General features: G+C 40.8%; 1 protein-coding gene across 12 annotated transcripts in view; it reads left to right on the forward strand.

The window, feature by feature from the left end:
- adgrb3 (adhesion G protein-coupled receptor B3) overlaps window positions 1–22112 on the forward strand; it is a 158980-nt gene that overhangs the window by 110030 nt on the left and 26838 nt on the right. For all 12 annotated transcript variants that reach the window (XM_078799331.1, XM_078799333.1, XM_078799329.1 and 9 more), the window contains 5 exons: window positions 2321–2467; window positions 3016–3091; window positions 6859–6961; window positions 7353–7396; window positions 20795–20921. In XM_078799331.1, the coding sequence (XP_078655457.1) occupies window positions 2321–2467; window positions 3016–3091; window positions 6859–6961; window positions 7353–7396; window positions 20795–20921 (497 nt within the window). The remainder of the gene's footprint in view (window positions 1–2320; window positions 2468–3015; window positions 3092–6858; window positions 6962–7352; window positions 7397–20794; window positions 20922–22112) is intronic.

Genomic DNA, 22112 nt, shown 5'->3' on the forward strand with positions numbered 1-22112 from the left:
CAACGTTTGACCCACTTATAGCAAACACTCGACACTCAGAGCCTCTTTACGCTGCATGATTTCCATAATGATGGATTGAAGGCCCCCAAGAATAGCGTAGCAATGAACACATCCCGCAACGTACGCTAATGAAACAAAAAAATTAAACTGTGGAAAAAGAATGATGCACGTTTGTACACTTTATTTTGCCCCTTTTGATTATAAAGTTTACAGAAATTAAAATAATTTAAAAGACCAACTGACATTGAATTTGGAGAATGGCACATTTGAGACTGCATGCAACAACGGAACAACAGAACACACATTAGCACTTAAAATTTTTCCTCCCAAACCTCAACCTCATACCTCAACGTCAATACTAGTTTGTCACTGGCGTTGCGCCCCTGGGCAAGACGTTTCCACGTTTCCATCAGTTTACCCCAGGGCAGCTGTTGTTACAGATGTACCTTACCACCAGTGTGTGTGACTGAGGAGTGAATGAATAACATTAGTGTTTCATCTTAGTTTTTGGGACTCCATTTATAATGGAGAAGTAGTCAATAATCACACACTTTAAAAGGTTTTCAAATTGTATGAAAAAAAGAAATATATTAGGTTGCAGAACTCGATTCTCAACATCAACGAGTAAGATTGATGAAAGAGTCCAGAATGAAAGTCTATCCGGTTGTCCCTCGTTTATCACAGTTAATTGGTTCCAGACCCAGGATTCCATATTTGGAAATGGAATAAATTCATAGTGAGAACATAGAAACCTATTTATAACTTTCAAAATACAGTTGTCACTATTATGAGCTTCCTGTAAACATTCACAAACATATCATGAAGATCTTTTATGAGGCTGACGATGCACTGACTTTGACTGACATTAGAAGTGTAATAATAATCTAAGAGTATTGCGTGTACAGCTACTCTGTAAGGTACATCCTGGTGTCATTTTTACAGTATTGTCCCTTGAGAAGCTATCGACAAAGAGACATCTAGGGGCGCTCCGGCTATTTGAAGTTTGGAAGTTGCTGTCTTTTTAGTTAGGCAATTGTCAGGGCACTACTTGCACAATTTGGGCGCTTCATTGAACAGCATGAAATAATTTGACTGTGGTATTCTGGGGTTGCAACTTACGCGGTCATGAAAGTCCAAACTATTTTGCACTCATTTTGCACATTTCCCAGAACCGTCAAACACATTGTTGAGTGAGGACCATTGATTGCTAAAGCTTCCGACTCCAGCAGCTTGTCCTCTTTCCGCATGAGCACTCGGAGGACAAAGTGGTACTTTGGACACAATGGGAAATTTTGAAGGATATTTTTGTCCTGGTTCTCTCATGTGAAACATTGAAGTCATTACCATAAGTTATGAAACCAACGTAAGTAAACCAAAACTTTTGTGCTATTATGTTGTAATTTCCGAGTTTTTTTTGCCGAGTGCCTCGTTGCAGCATTCAGGCATGATGAGCAGAGCCATAATTACCCCAGTGAATTGCATCACAATTCTAAATTGTCGCTTTATTTGTGTTGCCGAGCTTCATCAGGCAGATGTAAAGCCCCGTTTACATGCAGAATTACCCCGGACTCTGAAAGGCAGCCTCTCTATTATAGGGTGGCTTTTCACGTTGTACCCCCGGACTGAAAAGGCACCCCATACCGCTGCTGCATCCAGCAATCCAGCATCCGGTGCGGCGAGCCAGATGCCTTTATGTGCACGTTGCTGCAATGTGATTTCATGGCCTCTCCCTGGATCATCCCGAACACACAGACACGCCTTCGCTGTCACAGTCTTCATCCGAGCGTGGAGTCTTGCCAGGATCCAAATGGTATTGTTGGCAAAGCGCGACGAACAATGGAGCTTTTGCATCAATAGGGATTAGCCTCACATTCGCCTTTGTGAAGCAGCACCTGACTGGGGCGAGCTGTGATAGCAGGTGGGGAATGGGCCAGCTTTATCCCCCGCTTGTAATGCCGAGGCCCGTTTGCTTGATCCGGAGAATTTTCCCTGTCGGTGCCGTAGTGCACCGACAGGTCCTTTGTGGTGCCTCAGTGGGGAGGTGAAAAAAGGAAAGTGCGATTAAGGAGATTACCTGTCTGCTCGTTGTCAGGTGCCAGTTGTAGCTGGGATCATATACTTTCTGTTGGGAATGTCTTAAAGTAACAGTAAGAACTTGTTTGGCACCAGGGTTCCCTCTGCGGTTGGAAAGTGCAATTTACATTCAGAAGATGCATCGGTCTCATCGCATAAGGAATTAAATACGTTCAAATTGTGATGGACAATTCGAAGTATTGCTTGCTAATTCACACTGATTGTGCTATTTGTGCTATTTGTGCAGTGGCCAGCATCCAGAGGCTTCCAGCCGTGTCAGTGATGACTGACATCAACTTCCCCATGAAGGGCCGGAAAGGCATGGTGGACTGGGCCCGGAACTCTGAGGACAAGGTGGTCATCCCCAAGGCCCTCTTTGTATCCCAGAGTGCAGGTTTGTCTTTCACAGAGCTTATCCGTAACTCAAGAGACGCAACCTTCTAATAGAGATAAGAATTTCATCTGATTTGTCACACTGTGACTTTCCTATTTTTCAATCACAAACCTCCGGCAGCCTGAGAGTTGCAGTTTCATGCTCCAACAGTTGCTTAGTGACAATGCTTAGCGAAGATATGAAAAATCATATTCTAGATCTACTGTATGGAGCTCGGCCAGTTTGCCTCGTCGTGCTTCTTCAATCGCTGTTTCCCATCGACTCAGCATTTCCTATCGTCTTATAATCCACTCGCTACTGTATATCACGACGCTGACTTTTAGGTTAATTGCTGTAATGGGCCTTAACCGGAATAAATTGACGATGGCACCGTGAATAGCACCTGGAATCAGAATCATTGCTGCTTTGTTCTTAAAGTTTTTTAACCTTTATAGACGAGTAACAAAGTTGAATGAATGGTTGTTATTATTATTGTACTTTATTGTTTGGTTCTTCTTTGGTAATATTATGACTAACTCTAGTTTTGTTGTTGTTTTTTCCTCCATTAGACATGGAAGGATCGCCTGTCTTCATTTTGGGAACAGTTCTTTACAAGACCCTTGGACTTATGCTGCCCTCACCAAAGTAAGATTCCCTTGCCCTTTTTGCTAGATTTCCTGCCATGCTGACAAAAAAAATACCAACAACAAATCAAACAACACATGGAATCTGCAGAGTTCTCTGTTCCCTGTTCTGGACTTGTGGATCAACTCCATGCCGTCCATGGAACAATTCAGAGACATTGTTTCAAAGATGGCTGCATGGCGGAAGAGTGGTTAGCACGCAGGCCTCACAGCTAGGAGACCCCAGTTCAATTCCACCCTCGGCCATCTCTGTGTGGAGTTTGCATGTTCTCCCCGTGCATGCGTGGGTTTTCTCCGGGTACTCCGGTTTCCTCCCACATTCCAAAAACATGCTAGGTTAATTAGCCACTCCAAATTGTCCATAGGTATGAATGTGAGTGTGAATGGTTGTTTGTCTATATGTGCCCTGGGATTGGCTGGCGACCAGTTCAGGGTGTGCTCCACCTCTCGCCTGAAGACAGCTGGGATAGGCTCCAGCACCCCCTTGTGAGGATAAGCGGTAGAAAATGAATGAATGTTTCAAAGATCATAAAATCAGCCTCTTCTCAAGACGATTTGGTGGAATTCGTGCAAAAAGTAATGTTTGGATTTTTTGTGGGTGCTTGAAAAAGCTTTAGGTTATCTTTGAATCCCTTAACCAGAAAATCTTCCGAGTGAATCACAACTGCAAAACATACCACTTTCATTGCAGCAAGTTCTCTTCAGGGACTCGATTTGTTTAGAGACATTTTGCATGAAATCCTTCCAAACACTGTGTTGCTGTACATGCAACCAAAGAATTTGTACTCTGCTTTTTGCATCTGTTTATAACACTAGCTTCTAAATGAAGTCAGATAAAGTAAAAATGCAGGCAATGAATGATGCCATGCGTCCGGAAAAGCAGTATCAAACAAGTAACAAACACCTGATGTCAATGCATCCCTTGCACCAGCGTCCCAAGAGCAGTCATTTCTTTGTGCTCAGCGTTCACAGGTGGAGCAGCTGGCATCAGAATGTGTGCACTGTGCAAGTGTAGGCAAGGCCCTAATGTGACACTGAACCCTCTCAGCAGGGTAAGCGGATCAAGAGGAGGTGTCAGACTTGAGGGTTTTCCCTTTAACATATGTCAAGCTTGTGACATTCAAAAAAAAAAGAAGCAGAAGATAACTTTCTTCCCTTTAAATGCCGTCTTTCCAGCACAGTCCTGACAGCGAGCCGGAGAGTTTAACAATGAAGTCAATGGATATCCATTTTGCAGTATGTCCCCAAAAAGTGATTCAAATCACATAAAAGGTCTGACAAAAATATTCTCAGCTCCACTGGTTCTGGAAGGGCAGCCTTCCTTTGTGGAGCTGACACGTTCTCTATGTGTGGAAAGTGCTCCTTTTTCAAAAGAGAACATTCTGTCAACTCCAAAATCACAACTTGGAGGACATATTGAAGTTAAGTAGACTTAGAAGCTTTGTGTACATTGCCGGCAATGCTTTGCTCTTGGATTCACTGCACGATGTGACGGTTCCCAACAACAGAAACCAACATTCTGCAGTAGGTCTGTCAAAAATTCATTGTTTGTGTTTAACGGGAAATCCTATAAAGCTTTTCACTCAGCACAAGAAACCAAATGTGAGTGTTATTTAGCACACTCACTCTTCACAACCTTGGGTACGCCCACACAATTCAATGGAATCCTTTGCAATCCAAACGAGATTGACAGCCATTTTTCTATGCTAGTCATCCTCACTGGGGGTGCAGGTATACTGGAGCCTATCCCAGTTGTCTTTGGGCGAAAGGCGGGGGCCAATCACAGGGCACATATAGACAAACAACCATTCACACTCACATTCATACCCATGGACAATTTGGAGTAAAAAATGTATATATTATTTGTTATTATTGAAATGTGCTTCTACAAATAATCTACTAACAGGATGGAAAAGAGGATTGTGTCTCTCAAAGGCAAAAGGCAAAATAGCAATCACAGTCCATTTTGCCTGTTTGCCTTCAAGAATATATATATATATATATATATATATATATATATATATATATATACTATGCAGATGATCCAAATGCACAAAACATATACAAATATAAAAATTAATACTGAAAGCAGTGTGAGGTCGGTGTTTTGGCATCTATATTGGCACATTTGGAAAGCAGATGCAAACTGGTACTTCGGCTAAAACTCTGACTGGGACCAGGTTACGTCTGGGCTTTCCACTTAAAACGGGTTCTGAAAGTACCACTCTTTAACTAATTTGGGGATGGTGTCACCATTTATTTACAACCTATGACATTCCTGAGGGGACATGAAGGGGAAAAATGAAAAAAGTGATGATATTATCCCTTAATTCCATTCCATAAGTACTATAGAATGTTAGCCGAGGGAATACACTATATATGTTCACGCTAGCACCGCAAATAAAATGTAATATGAAATATGACTAATTAATGTAATACTCGCTAAATGTACTGCAAAAAAGGTGAGTAAGGATAATTCATAATGCCGCCTACAGAGAACATACTAACTCCTTATTTCTAAAATGACAAATACTTCAACTTGCTGATATAGTTCATCTTCAAACAGCTAAAATAATGCATAAGGCTAAAAATAAGCAATTAGCTAAAAATGTCATCCAATACTTCTCTACAAGAGAGGAGAAATATGATCTCAGGGAAGAAGTACATTTGAAACACTTCTATGCTAGGACTACGTTATGCTAGCCATAGCATTTCAGTATGTGGAATCAAACTATGGAATGGATTGAGTAAGGAAATCAAACAATGCACAACGATGAGCCAATTCAAGAAACAATACAAGCAGTTGATGTTTGCTAAATACAAGGATGAAGAGTCTTGAACCAGTCATGATGTGCTATATATATCACTATATTGACACTTACTATGGTACCCATTATGGCATTGGATGCTCATATCACCCAGTATTTTGGTACGGGACAAAAAATAAAAAAAATAAAAAAATGTTTAAAAACACCCCAAAAATTATTAAAAATTAATAAAATAAATTAATAAATAAAATAAATTTGCTAAATACAAGGATGAAGAGTCTTGAACCAGTCATGATGTGCTATATATATCACTATATTGACACTTACTATGGTACCCATTATGGCATTGGATGCTCATATCACCCAGTACTTCGCTACGAGGTGCATTATTAAAAAAAAAACTGAAACTGTATTATGGAAAGCAGGAAGTGAACAAATGTTACTGATTGTAAAAGTACCACATGGAGGGGTAGGATTTAATAAGCTTTGCTTCTTCCTACTCCTTTTGGACATGTGGAACTGGGAACTGATTATGGGATGCACTCAATTGGAATCTGATGCATGTTCAAATGAAATAAAACCATTACCATTATTACCAATGTGAGCAGATGTAATTATCACAGGAGTCCTTGGATGAGTACTCAGCCCGTTGACTCAACTCTATTGGCTGCTTTTAGCAGTATAATCTTTTGGGGAACCTCTCATAAAGCTTGAAATGATGACTTACTCATTTTTGTAAAATACACCCCGCACACTGAACATAAAGATGAAAAGCGGACTTGACAAAGTAAGTTAATAACCACCATGTTAGGTTTCCGTCGTCTTTGTACAGGCAGTGTTTCTGATACCGAACTCTTGTATTGTTGTTTTATTCGATTGCACAGGTGAAGGTGTCCAGTTAGCGAACGCCGTGCACTCACGTCGGAATAGAAAGTGTTGCAGACAGGATCATTCCAACCATGACATTTATCCTTCTTGTCGTTTTATTTGTGTGTTTCAGGAACCACACAGTTGTGAATTCCAAGGTCATCGCTGTAACTGTCAGGCCGGAGCCCAAGGCCATCCAGACCCACCTGGAGATTGAACTCGCTCACCTGGCCAATGTAAGAAGTGACTCTTGCTCTGTGTCAGTCTGTGTTATGTAGCGTTTGTTACTGTCTGTCTGCTGTGGAACATAACGTCTTATTAGCTTATTTGCAGGCACGGTGAACCCTGATGATTACACACTCATAGAATTAAAACAACATTCTCTTTTATGACATCTTGGTGATAAATTGTGAGTTTTCAAGCATTGCAAAAGTATGTGTTTACCTAAGAGTCCTCTAGTGGATCTCTCAAGGAGCCCCAAATGAAATTATGACAAGATGTGTTGAAGGACAAACACATTGTGTCGTAGGTTAATTACAATGGCGATGTTGATGATGATGATTAATTGGAGTTCCCTTGGATGACTTTTTGTTTGGTAAACATTCCGCTTATTTTCATGTCTTCCAGGGAACACTGAACCCTCACTGTGCACTGTGGGACAACAGCATAATGTGAGTAAAACTGTGCTCGCTCATTCAATTACATGGGGCTCTCTCAGCATTACTCAAACTGGCAAATAAGACAAGTCGATTTTTTATTTGTTTTGTACAGTAAAGTCTCGTTATATCGATATCAGTTAAAACGAATTACTACTTATTACGATACTATTTTCATTTCACGGTAAATTTCTAGTCTTTTATGATATAATTAGTTCCGTTAGTACGATACACGGTTATTATGATAATCCGGTTACTACGATGCCCTTTTCATCTCCCGCCAGCCAATTTGGTCTGCTTATATCGATACAAAAGCAGCTTAAATCAATCTTTGCTTAAGGATTTCAATACCAAAAAAGAACACGGCCAACGGCTGCTTCCAGTCAACTTTATTTTTCACACTTCCACCACCAGAGTGCAGCACACACAGCGGAAAACACCCGTCCCTCGCGCCTACCCCTCCGGGTGGCAACACCTTCCCTATCGATAGTTCCGGGGTGAATTATTTCCCGGTAACCGGTAATCACTACAGCGTAAGTTTATTTTTATTTACTGTAGTACAAAATGTATTGTAGTACAAAAGCATGCTAGATACGCAATCCATAACTCAAGGAGAAAATTACATGCCATATCAAAGATCCGCCCACTTTTAATGCAGTTCGGCGCAGGATCGGATATATGGATAGTCCGGTTATATCGGTATTTTTTCCGACTCCTGAGAATATCGATATAACGAGACTTTACTGTATTTTATTTTACCCACTCAGTCAACAAAGTTATCAAATCAAAGTAAAGCGTTGATTTGAGAGAGAAATGGCGGTTAAACTTCATTATTCACTTATTTTGGAACCTATTAGAGTTTTGAAACAATTCATTCATTTTCTATACCGCTTATTCTCACAAGGGTCGCAGGCACGCTGGAGCCTATCCCAGCTGTCTTCGGGCAAGAGGCAGGGTAAAGGACAAGCGACCCGGCCTGTAAAATTAAAAATATAAAGATTCCCGCTTGAAAATAATAATATATTTGAATTACAAGACGTACAGTAATTCCTCATCACTTTGTGCTTTGAATTTCACGGCTTCACTTTCTCACAATGTTTTCAGGAAAAAATGGTTGAATATAGCTGAGTATGCATATTTAAGCACAGAGCCCGTCGTGGTGTAGTGGTTAGCGTTCTGGACTCGGGTTCAAATCTCCGCTAGTAAGCATCATCGGTATCCGTCGGGAAGGGCATCCGGAATATAAAGATCTCAAGCCAAAAATCAGCATGTGGTGATCCGATGTGTCGACTCCGTAATCAATCGAAACAAACATGCATATTTAAGCACATTTTGCATATTTTTCGTGCCTAAATGAATAATTTCCAAGCAATAGTAAAATATAAGACATTCATAAGACGCATTCAAAGACATTCTGATGATATGTAGTATTATACACTGGTCATATTTGGTGAGACACAGAAGCACCAGAATTGAACGCCGGGAAAACAGGCTTTAATTGTAAATACGGAATCCTGTCGGGTCTGGAACCAACTAACCGGGATAAACCAGGGATTACTGTAATTCTAGCAAGAAATATGAGCTTGGACTTAGCTATACGGCCGTAGTGTGTCAAGGAACAGTTGAAATCTAACAATATGTTGTCGTTATGAAGATTAGATGAGTTTTGCCTTGAGGGGATGTCCAACTGAACCGACTTCATCCATTTTAGTCATCTTTTGTTGTGATAGAGCAATATTGCGGAGTCTTATACGACTCCATGAAACGACGTGTGAGTGATCTGTCGCCTTGTGGCTTTGTGGATACAACAAATAAAGTGTCGCTAATGATTTGCAGTGTTTGTGTTGAGATGTGCTGTGATGACATCAAAACTAATATGAGTCAGTCGTGACTCACAATGCTTGAAATTCTGGCTACGGAAGCAGTTACGCAACCCCAGTTTGACACGGAACAACATTAAATTGAGATCCAATTAGCTATAAAAGACGCATCGATAAGGAAATGTGCTGGGGATTTTAAAAGGGGACCAGATCGTCGCAGGCCTGAATTGCTGAGGCATCAGTCACAACACTGCAGAATTATGTAACTCGGCACAAATCACGAGGATGTAAGACTGCCTTTAAATTATATGTTTGGTTTATATCACACGTTTAAATTGCCTTCATACCATGCAAACTGACTCCATGTCACATTCCGTGCTGCGTTGTTTACGTGCATGCAAAACACTCCCACTGCAATAGGTCACATGCTTGCCAAAGATTCTAACATGAGAACCTATTTGGATGGTTGAGTATGCTATTATGGACATTCTCAGGGTATTAGTTTGAACTGTTGCTGCTGGTAGCCCGTGCACAAAGGAATCCCATGACTCATTGTGTTGAATTTGATGCATAACACTGAAGCAGTTGCTTGCCCACATTTTACATAATGCAGGCATAGTACTGGATGACATTGTTGAATGTGCCCGATCCTCTCAGCCCACATTTTGGTTCATTTTTTGTGTGTGTGTTGTAAACACACAAGCAGAAACCTCTATTCTCTTGTTCTTTCTTTAACAAAGTAGCTGCTTGTTTGCACACATTTTGTTCTGAATGCCTCCTGCAAGACATTCATTTAAGCTACTTGCAGTTAAGGTTCGTGCTTGATGAAGCACTGACTCCATTGGAGTGTTTTGTGTTAATACCGATTGCCATTTAAGAGAATAACGAGAAAAAGAAAACAATCGTTTCTTGCTACATCGTGGTTTGAACATCGCTCCCTTGCAGGTGCTTCATGCTCAAAGACTAGATAGGACTAGATAGGACAGCTCTTGTCTGACTGGTGTGTGTCCTTCATTGTCATAAGTTCATCTTTCATTCATTCATTTTCTACCGCTTTTCCTCACGAGGGTCGCGGGGGGTGCTGGAGCCCATCTCAGCTGTCTTCGGGCGAGAGGCGGGGTACTGGCGGGGGACACATATAGACAAACAACCATTCACACTCACATTCATACCTATGGACAATTTGGAGTGGCTAATTAACCTAGCATGTTTTTGGAATGTGGGAGGAAACCGGAGTACCCGGAGAAAACCCACGCATGCACGGGGAGAACATGCAAACTCCACACAGAGATGGCCGAGAGTGGGAATTGAACCCTGGTCTCCTAGCTGTGAGGTCTGCGCGCTAACCACTAGACCTAAGTTCATCTTGTAACTTCATTTATCTTATCACGACATGTTGGAGAATTCAATGTTTCCAGGTTTGTGGTACCATGAAGGTATCGTATGGCGTGGAAAACCATACTCAAAGCCCTGACCTTTAACCCCCTCAAACTTTTTTGGGGTGGAAAGGAGAGAACATGTCTGATCTCAGATCCGTTATAAGTGACCACTGACCTTCCAAGAAGAGTGGAAGATGTTTTTGCCCATATAATGTAAGTTATATGTCAAATCATATTTTAGGGGACATTTTCATGAAGAAAACAAGGACATTTTGTCCAGCATGAGATACTGTACATGAAGTTTACTTAAAGATGCCTGATAGTTTCAATACATTTAAAGTAGCCTTCTCTGTTTGGACCCCATGTCTGTTTTTCTTTTCCTTTTTACAGCTTTTAGCAAGTTAAACTTAAACTTAAAAAAAAGGCACCTAACTGGCAGCCTCTCAGGGATGACGTCACATACAGCAGTTGAATTGATCAATTTCAAAACAGGACCATGTTGTGGGAAAATAGGACATTTGGTCACCTTATCATATTTGAATTTAGCATATGAAATACAGTAAAGTCTTGTTATATCGATATCGGTTAAAACGAATTACTACTTATTACGATACTATTTTCATTTCCCGGCAAATTTCTAGTCTTTTATGATATAATTAGCTCCGTTAGTACGATACCCGGTTATTATGATAATCCGGTTACTACGATGCCCTTTTCATCTCCCGCCAGCCAATTTGGTCTGCTTATATCGATACAAAAGCAGCTTAAATCAATCTTTGCTTAAGGATTTCAATACCAAAAAAGAACACGGCGAACGGCTGCTTCCAGTCAACTTTATTTTTCACACTTCCACCACCAGAGTGCAGCACACACAGCGGAAAACACCCGTCCCTCGCGCCTACCCCTCCGGGTGGCAACACCTTCCCTATCGATAGTTCCAGGGTGAATTATGTTCCGGGGTGAATTATGTCCCGGTAACCGGTAATCACTACAGTGTAAGTTTATTTTTATTTACTGTAGTACAAAATGTATTGTAGTACAAAAGCATGCTAGATACGCAATCCATGAACTCAAGGAGAAAATTACATGCCATATCAAAGATCCGCCCACTTTTAATGCAGTTCGGCGCAGGATCGTATATATGGATAGTCCGGTTATATCGGTATTTTTTCCGACTCCCGAGAATATCGATATAACGAGACTTTACTGTATCATGCGAATTGTGCACATTCTATCCTCTGTTGTGTTGTTGGAAAGCATCTGGTCTATTTTTGAACAGGCAAAGCTACAACTGGGACGACTCTCGGTGCACGTATGACTTTCAACAAGCCACCCTTTCCTACCTTCATTATTTTATGATCCACATCGAGTCGTTTTCATCTGCAGAATGACTGCGCTGGGTGATTGTCTTTTGCACACAGTTGGCTGCTCCGATTAAAATAGAAGACGCTCTTGGAGACCCATTGACGAAGGGAAACACGCCATCTGTCAGCCATGTTGTTTAAAAAAAAACAAAAAAAAGTGCTCAGTGAGAATGTGGAGATTTGTTTTTTGTGTTGCCCAGTGTACTGATTAATTGTGAGCCAGCATCAGACCTTGTGGAAACCGCAAGAAGCTGTGAGGCAGCTGTCATACTTGGGACTCGACTTCTTTACTGGATGAGTTATGGTTCTATATGTGCATTTCAGTACAAATTACAATTTTGACTTTTATATTAGGTTCATTGGTGACTCCAAATTGTCCATATAGGTATGAATGTGAGTGTGAATGGTTGTTTGTCTATATGTGCCCTGTGATTGGCTGGCCAACGGTCCAGTGAGGATTAGCAGTACAGAAAATGGATGGATGGATATTTCTGTCATCCAAAAGTCTTTTAAATATATTTTTTATCACAAAAAATCCTTCTTAGCAGCTTGGTAATGAGTAGTAGTATAGTAGTAGTATAGTTTTACATGCATCAAATAATTCGAAATGCATATAAATGATGAATGAAAAGGATAAATGAACAATTAAGGTTACTTTTACCTTTATTGAAGATAAATATATTGAAGATATTTACTGATGATGTGAGACAAAGACAACATCTACACGGACACCGCCCTATGTTATTTCGTAACATTAGTTTAATATGATTGTGGAATTGTCACACAGAAATCACTTCTTTTGTAGGAATGCTCATTGTTCATTGTTAACAAGAACATTTAAGTATATGACCTACCCTTTATTGTCCGGAAAGTACTTTTTTTTCTTTCCACCTTTGTACGACTAAATGGTATCACTTTAACTTTTAAAGAACGTTAGGTAATCCACTTAGTCAAGACTGAATTCAAATTGATTATTTTGAAGACTCGGCTGGATTTGAAATGACCTTTATTGAACATTTTGGGAAGGTTAATCATCATTTTAGTCTTAGCACACACCCTAACTCATGTTAATGCCAAGTTGAGAAAGTAAAGTTGAGAATGACATTCCAATCCAGCCCCAGCTCTTTCACAATTCCTTTGCCATTTCATGCTTGAAATCTACTAAATCCATGTAAACCACAGCATGGGATGCCAAATGAGTATCTTCTTGATTTTTAAGTCGTGTTCCTTCACAGATTATCCTCTAAGTGTAGTAAAGCTGTTTCACTAATCTAAAACTTGCCACGTCAGGATTAACAGCATTTCGCCCACCCTTCGCTCATCATTTAGTGACTTTTTTTTTTAATGCAAAATGAATTTTTTTCTTCATTCTGTTGTTCCTGCGTCATACAATAGTATAATATGAAACCAAATTGTAGTCTTTGTGGGTTTTTGTTTAGTTTTAAATGCGGTGCCAAGATTCATGCCTTAGAGTTAAGTGTTTGGACAAGGATTTACTCTCTGAGCTACTTAGAAAGAAGTACAAAGCATCGGGTGAACAACAGTTGATGTTATGCAAGGAAATGAGACAAAGCACCCCCATGTTTATAGTCGTTTAAAGGAGGATTTTAAGTCATGTAAGCCCATCTTAAGTCCCCTTTTTCTTTGCCTCCAACTTGAATGTGTTTGAGTGGAACCCTTATACAACACGTTTCACTAGGATATCATATAGAATCATAGCTGATCAATAATTCACACGGAGTGGTGAGAAGCATCTGCTGCAGATTCATGCTGGCTTCAAGCCAAACAGGCCACACGTAAAACTGCAAAAGGCAACTCGACTGAGACTTAGGATGCAAGACGAGCTCCAGTTCTAAACTGTTCAAATAACTCAAATTTAAGCAAGATTAGATATCTGAAATCAATATCTGAAAATATTGACTGGTGTTTTGCATTATGTTATTTTAAAAGATATGTATGTACAATTGAGTACAAATAAGAATAAGGATGTTTGACCTTTATTTCAAATATGTAATACATCTTCGATTTAATCATTAATACAAATTATGATATACTTGAATTACTATCTTTACTAATTACTAGGGTTGCAGGGGGTATGCTGGAGCCTATCCCAGCAGACTTCAGGCAAGAGGCGGGGTACACCCTGGACTGGTGGCCAGCCAATCACAGGGCACATATAGACAAACAACCATTCACACTCACATTCATACCTATGGACAATTTGGAGTGGCTAATTAACCTAGCATGTTTTTGGAATGTGGGAGGAAACCGGAGTACCCGGAGAAAACCCACGCATGCACGGAGATAAAACCTATTCATACGTCTTTCACATTTTTTGCATGAGAGGCACAAAGAGGTGATGATGCAACTCCACAACAGAAGAGAGCCTTTTTTCCTCACTTTTTTTTTGTTCAGAACTGATATTGTGCTGAAGCTTACTTAAGTTTTACTGCTGATTATGAAAGAACAGGAAAAAGGTTTTGGAAGATGAGAGTCTGATCTTTCTTTTGGTCTAGACCAGTGATTTTCAACCACTGCGCCGCGGCACACTAGTGTACCTTGAGAAACCGTCAGGTGTGCCGTGAGGAATTATCCAATATCACTTTTTATAATGAACATTTATTAATCATCATTTGCAAATATGATGTCAATAGCCATTATGTCAATAGTATACATGGACCCAAATATTCCAATTCACTTTGGTTTATTTGCTCAAACGGAAAGAATTGAACAGGGATGGAATATTCCTTTAACCAATCAGATTGAGGTATCTTGTACCCGCTCAAACGGAAAGTTGTCAGGGTGCCTTCTTCTTCCTGGTGTTTTTCTTCTTCTGTTGTTTATTGGCGGTTGGCAAGCAGCTTTCGTGTGCATTAGCGCTGTGGAGTGTCTGTGGTGTAAAGACTGGCAGAGCAATGTAATATTGGTCCGTGTGGCAACACCTACCTTGTTCCTCTCATAGACTTATTGATGCACGTGTGAGGTCGTGGTGACATTTTGTAACAATTTTGGTTAGTGGTGTGCCACTAGATTTTTCCAATGTAAAAAAGGTGCCGTGGCTCAAAAAAGGTTGAAAAACACTGGTCTATGCTATGTCTATATAACCAAAGAACAAATTCTGTGTGCTTGAAAAATCACTCAAAATCATCAAAAATACAAGAGCTTTTAAGAATTGTCTGGGATTGAATGAGTTAATAACAGTCTTATATTGGGCTGTTGCACATTGCTATAGTTGATCTCCTGTTGACACCAAACTGCTTGAAAATGAATCAGCAGCACGTCTGCTGGTTGAATACAAGTAATGCACTCTATTTTGCGTCAATGTAATAGTATTAAACAACATTTAAATCAATAATCAATCGACTGACAAATGTGGTTACATTTGTCAGTCGATTGATTATTCTGCCCATCAGGGCAATCCAATACCCACAAATCAATAATGGATTTGGCCATAAGAGTAAAAACGTAGCAGCTATTTGCAGCAGTGGCCTCATATAGTGCAGACATTTCTGTCGCATGATCCGCATGTCACATCAATGACCGTGTGGCTCAATTAACCTTGTCAAAGCGGGCGTCCTAGAGCTGGTGATAGCTTGCAAACTCAGCAAGCTTATGCCCGAGACAGTGTCCTGAGAGACATGACGAAGGGGCGGGGCTAGGTCGATGGCATAAGGCAGATGAGAGTTTGACTTCATGCACTTAGTGAATTGATTTAAACTATAAATAATGAAAGCATGCAAACGTATTAAACACAGATTAGTTTTAAAATAATGAAGTCCTGGAACAGGCGCCTCGACAACTTCAGAGCCCCCACCTACTCTAGAAGTTAAACATCCATTTGCAGCTGAAAGTTGCTGCTCTCAATCTGAAGATTCTGAAGTCTAGTTTTGCTTTTTGTTAAACTTTCTTATTTGGGTTCAATTGTGCATCACTTCTGATTTCATGACAAAAGGTCTTTTTAATGGTGTCCCTCTTTGGTTTCCTTGACATTTCCATATCTGAGATGGGCGTCTGTCAAAGTTTTGACGTCACAGACATCCAATTGCCGTATTTGCACCACAGATGTGCTCTTGATCAGATTTAGTCCCAGCGAGAGAAAGAGGAGGCTTTTGTTGTCTTTAGTTTGGGGCTTTTAATGGAAAGTGCACTGCAGATAGGAAGAGCACAATGGTATTCTTTTATTTTTTTTTATTTGATGATATCTGTATGAAATGAGAGGTGGAAGTGTGGTGATGCTTAACAGAATTTTTTACTGCTTCACTGCAGCACCAAAGGTGGTTGAACTGGCAAGGAGCTAAGCATGCATTCTGAGGTATTATTGTGTGTGTGTGTGTGTGTGTGTTTTGTGCACAATGTTTGCACTCCATGGTAACAAGATGAGCAATCAGTCATGGTGCTGTGATGGTTTAGTGCTTACTTACATGCTAGATTGAAGCAATGCGACATAATAATGGTACCCTCTGGTCATTTTTGATGGGGAAACAGCATTTCTGTTATTGCTATGGTGGCCTCAGATCACCTTCTTTTGTGGGCCTTCATATTTGTGGACCAGCCCGTTCACATATCATGATGCGCTAGCCCTAGCTTTGGTATTTGTATTATTATTTTGCACAGTTGTTGTCATGGCACACACACACATAATAAAGCCCATTAAATGATTTCCTGGCCGGAATCTGTCTATAGCAGGGGTGGGCAAACTACGGCCCGGGGGCCACATCCGACCCGCCAAGTGTTTGAATACGGCCCGCCCAATCTTTCCAAAGTATTTCATTTAAACTCAACATACAACCTGGCATCATGGCCTGAGCCAACCTTTTGATGGTTTTATCAATTTCGTTTTTTGACATGGTCTGTTGTTTACAAAGTGCTCCTGAAAAAAGGGACACAAGCACATAATAATAATAATAATTATTATTATTATTAGATTATTATAATTATTATTAGAACTATTATGATTATTATAATTATTATATTAATGCTAATTATTGTATAAATTATATATAATATTATTGTTATATTTGCATATTTAACATAATAATAATATAATAATTATTATTTTAATTTTATTGTAATTATTATAATATTTTATTATTTTTAAAATATTTAAATATAAATATAAAATAATAAATAATAATAGCAGATTGCATGACAATTTTACAGATACAATAATACCAGGTGGACTGTTACGTGTAAAATATATAGTCTGCCCCCCCCCCCCCCCGTAAATTTTGTCATATCAATGCGGCCCGTGAGTCAAAAAGTTTGCCCAGCCCTGGTCTATAGTGTCCTCACTGTAAAAGAACCATTCTTCACAGAAGCTGAGTCACCAATGCATGGATGATTTGTGTGGGCACTGAACTAGTTTGTTAGGTGCACTGTTTGGTCATATGACAACCAAAGCATCTTTTTAGGAATAAAGATCCTACAAAAATCGGGGCATACAAAATGTGTGACACTTTTGTTTAAACTCAAAGTTGGTTTGTTTACATTTTGTTTATACTGCAAATTGTAGCACTTTTCTAGCGCTTTGGAGGAATTTCCGGCCATTTTAACATTCATCACCATTCAGTTACTGTAAAACGCATTTTGCGAGATTAAAATGTATGCTTTTCGTCGTAAATTGCCCGTCATGAAGACATCCAGATGATGTTGACCGTCTTCAGCCTTAGTGTTTACATAGTATGCAATAAACATGCACTCGAGATAGCTATAGGCCATATTCCTCGAGCGGTTATGGAGTCCCAAATTCAACAAAAATGTGTATACTGTATGCTACAGAAGCAATTATCACGGACCTTTCGGTTGAATGGAGAAACTTGATCTGTCAACGTCGCAGCTTGAAGATTGAGTAGAGAAAGGTCACGCAGTCTTTCTGTCACAGCGCTGTCTCCTGGATGTTTTAACACCAGACTGCGAGCTGCACCTCATAGTCAACAAGGTGTTCACTCTTCACATCAAGAGTGACACTTTATATTATCAAACGGACACGCACCAGTAAGGTCAGAAAGTGCAGGCAATGTGGAAAATATTAATCTTCAGTAATGCGCCCTTTCCTGTCACTGGAACAAACTTCTGTAAAGTTCGAGAATGAGCATGTCGACTTCTCACCAGGGGGAGTGGTGACTTCATCTCAAGCAACAGGAAGTCATCAATCAGTCCCCTCTGGCTGTTTGAAGGGTGCGAGCAGCACTTTATCACAGCTCTACACGGAATTACCTCAAACAATATATTACCAAAAAAGTCTGCAGCACTAATACAGGAAACGTTTACTTTACTTTCCGACCGGGCTATGCTCGGGTTTCATTATTGATGATTGCACACAGCCCAATCTCCCCTGGAACCACCTCGCTTGGATCAAGCAGCTTTTGGATGGTAAAACAGAAATATACAATTTAGCAGCACAGCCTTACAAAATGGTCTGAAAAGTGGGATGAAAAGAACAAAATGGACCTGGAGGGCTGGTTGTGGCCACAAGAGAGCGAGTCAGCATTTGCAGGGTTTTTATTTACTTTCCTGAAATTCATTCAATCGTGTCGATTACAAGTGGTCCTCGGGTTATGTCCGTTCTAAGTCTGTGATGTAAGTCCATGTAAGTTGGTATTGAAATCCTTAAGCAAAGATTGATTTAAGCTGCTTTTGTATCGATATAAGCAGACCAAATTGGCTGGCGGGAGATGAAAAGGGCATCGTAGTAACCGGATTATCATAATAACCGGGTATCGTACTAACAGAGCTAATTATATCATAAAAGACTAGAAATTTGCCGGGAAATGAAAATAGTATCGTAATAAGTAGTAATTCGTTTTAACTGATATCGATATAACGAGACTTTACTGTAGTAACTGTCGCCATCGTGAGAAACTCGACAGCCAGTCGTCCAAACATGACAATCCCCTTCCTGACGCCAATCACACACTGAATTAGTTTCTGCTTATGTGAGAATCCTTGAACCAGAGCTTAATTAATAACTTTGTGTCCGTCTCCACCTGATGTGTCCTGTTTAAAAATGATTTGAATCAGCAAAATGAGTCTGCTCGACTCCAACAGATAAGAGAGAAAAAATGTGTCGAGCTGATAAGGGAACAGATTGGAGAGTTTTTATTTTATCGATGTATTTGTGTGAGCAGACAGGCTGGAGCTGTTCAAAACCTTTCGGGAAATTTTGAGTACAGGCTGTACTGTCCCTTCAAGAAATGATAAACATTGCTGCCGTATTGATCAAGTGACACAGCAGAGGCTGCTGGGTGCAGTTAAACACAGCAATGCACTCAGCAGCCATAACATTCCTCATTTCAGATTCCACACAAAGTCTGTACAAAGACAATAATATTTCATATTTCATGAACATACATTTGTCTGAGCGGTATTCCAGCAGCATGGCGATACAGTGGTTAGCATGTCGGCATCACAATGTTGCTTTTCCTCATGTGGGAGCACAAGCCACTGAGTTCTATCCACTGTCTGATTCTTTTGAGTGCCCACACATGTGCTACCATTATTTCTATCCATCCGTTTTCTATGCCGCTTATCCTCACCAAGGTCGCAGTGTATGCTGGAGCCTATCCCAGCTGACTTTATGCAAGAGGCTGAGTACACCCTGGAATGGCAAACTAAATTTAAAGTCACATTTTCACTGGGTTGTGTTAAGTGCATACCTGAACTGGTGTATTGCATGTGATTATAGTAGCTTAGGAAGCACGTTTGGAAGAAACTACTCCATTACCATATTATTCATAAATAATGCATGAATCCCATCCATAACATGTCTTTGTATATAGACCAACTTTTTGATAGAGTTCTTCAAGTGGGTCAGATCTTGAAAAGGTGTACCTAATGTATCGGTAGGGTAGAGTGTGCTTTGAATTGTTCAGCATATGTTATGTAAAGATGTTTTGTCGTGAAGACAAGCTCTCGCGAGACAACAGGTGATTATTCGATATTAGTATGGATAAATCCGCTCTTATGCTCTGTTGTGTTTGCACTGATGCATAGTTTGCGCCACATATTAACACTAAGAGGATACTATATAAATGGAAAAAAAACAACCAGAGCAGAAGGCGCTCCGTTCCCTTCCACCTACTACAGCGGTGGAAAGTGGAGAGCGGCAGCAACCATTCACGCTGCTCCGGCGGGGTGGTCTCACTTTCTCGGGGTTCAAATAAACCTCACGTCTGGCCAGGGAGCGACCACCATGTCGCGGTGTCATGACTTTGAGGAATTATCCCGCAGCAGTATTTGTTCCCGTGTTGGAATTCCACCTCCATACGTGTCAACACACTCGGCGACAGCGCGCACCGCTGCTCTCATTGGGCCAGCCTCCCCCCTCTCTCACGCCGGCTGAGAGCCGCGCAGCATCGTCTTGCTTGTTGGATGAAAAATCCTTTGCTAGGAAGCGTCCAAAGGCTGCTAATTAAAGCAGTGCAGGGAAAGAAAAGGGGGGATTTGAAAAGGACGGAATAACAGGTGCGTAAAAAGGAGGGGGGGCGTCGTTTGGAGCGAAGGATGGAGTAATTTATAAAGGAGGAAATGCAGGTAAATATTCGCCGCGCCTTGTTTTGATTTTTTTTTTAGCATTACGGTGATATGTTTATGTCGGTGCGGGAATCAGAACCAGGCTGCTTGGACAGCTCCGATCGCCCCCCCCCCCCCCATTCCACCCCCCCACTCGCCTACTTCTTCTCTGGCTCTCTTGGCGCCATACAGCTGCACGGAACCGCGGCGCTTTTTTTTTTTTTTTGATTATTTATTTGCTAACTCTACACTGGATTCATATGAATAATTAACTGTACACAAGGATAAACGCCACATGCGGATACGAAGCGTCTTTTAACCGCCTTCTTGTGCTCGCAGGAACGATTCTTGGGGAGCCTGGTCCACAAAGGCGTGTAGAACGGTGCTGACAGATGCCTCGCATACAAAATGCTTATGTGATCGTGTGTCTACCTTCGCCATTTTGGCTCAGCAACCCAGAGAAATGGTAAGTACACTGTTGCTGTTCTTATCGTGTCTTTTTAAGGGGGGAATAATGCTTGATGGATGGGAAACGGTGTGCTAATCCAGTTAATTCGACGCTGAGGGGGGAGTTTATTAGTGTGTATCTGTTTGTGTGCGTGTGTGTAGTTGGGGGTCTTTCGTAGTGTGGGCTATACACACACATTAGGCTAACTCCACTAATACACCTTCCCCCATGCTAGGAAAGCTAAAAGTTGCCATATTATGCTCTCCTTTTTTATGTGTGGGAACAGATTGGAGAAAATCACCAGCTTGTGTAATTGAAGTAATTAACAGTGGGAACATGGAGTGCTTACAGTGCAGTACAGTGTGGGCTTCATCATTTACAGCAGAGGGTTCAGGGAGAGCACCTTAGGCAAGGCCTCAGTCACATGACGGGAAAATGATATTACTGTGTCCTGTTGAATAGTACATGGAATCGCACAAATCTACTGTAGTACATGTAACGTGTTATCCTCCTGCTACTGCTGGGTCGCGTCCGTTATGTGGGCTCAGAGCTAACATTCCTTCTAGGATGTGGAAATTATTGATTTCCTCAAAAGTTATGACAGACTTCCTAAAATGGTCCATCATGAAGGTAAACAAAGTTCATGAAACTACAGAGAAAGGTGGTTGCTGAACCTGTTGTTCTCGCCGAGTGGAGCAGAGCATGTACACGTTCGTGGCTGCGGGAACCAGCAAAATGTATACAAATACCAAAGGTAAAATATTGTTGGAACCCAAAATGGGGAATACAGAAAGTATTGCCTCAAAATACAGTAAAGTCTCGTTATATCGATATTCTCGGGAGTCGGAAAAAATACCGATATAACCGGACTATCCATATATCCGATCCTGCGCCGAACTGCATTAAAAGTGGGCGGATCTTTGATATGGCATGTAATTTTCTCCTTGAGTTCATGGATTGCGTATCTAGCATGCTTTTGTACTACAATACATTTTGTACTACAGTAAATAAAAATAAACTTACGCTGTAGTGATTACCGGTTACCGGGACATAATTCACCCCGGAACATAATTCACCCCGGAACTATCGATAGGGAAGGTGTTGCCACCCGGAGGGGTAGGCGCGAGGGACGGGTGTTTTCCGCTGTGTGTGCTGCGCTCTGGTGGTGGAAGTGTGAAAAATAAAGTTGACTGGAAGCAGCCGTTGGCC

Source organism: Doryrhamphus excisus, linkage group LG20, assembly GCF_037039965.1.
Source record: "Doryrhamphus excisus strain RoL-2023G ecotype Guam linkage group LG20, RoL_Dexc_Guam_v1.1, whole genome shotgun sequence".
In the NCBI taxonomy this organism is placed as follows: domain Eukaryota; kingdom Metazoa; phylum Chordata; class Actinopteri; order Syngnathiformes; family Syngnathidae; genus Doryrhamphus; species Doryrhamphus excisus.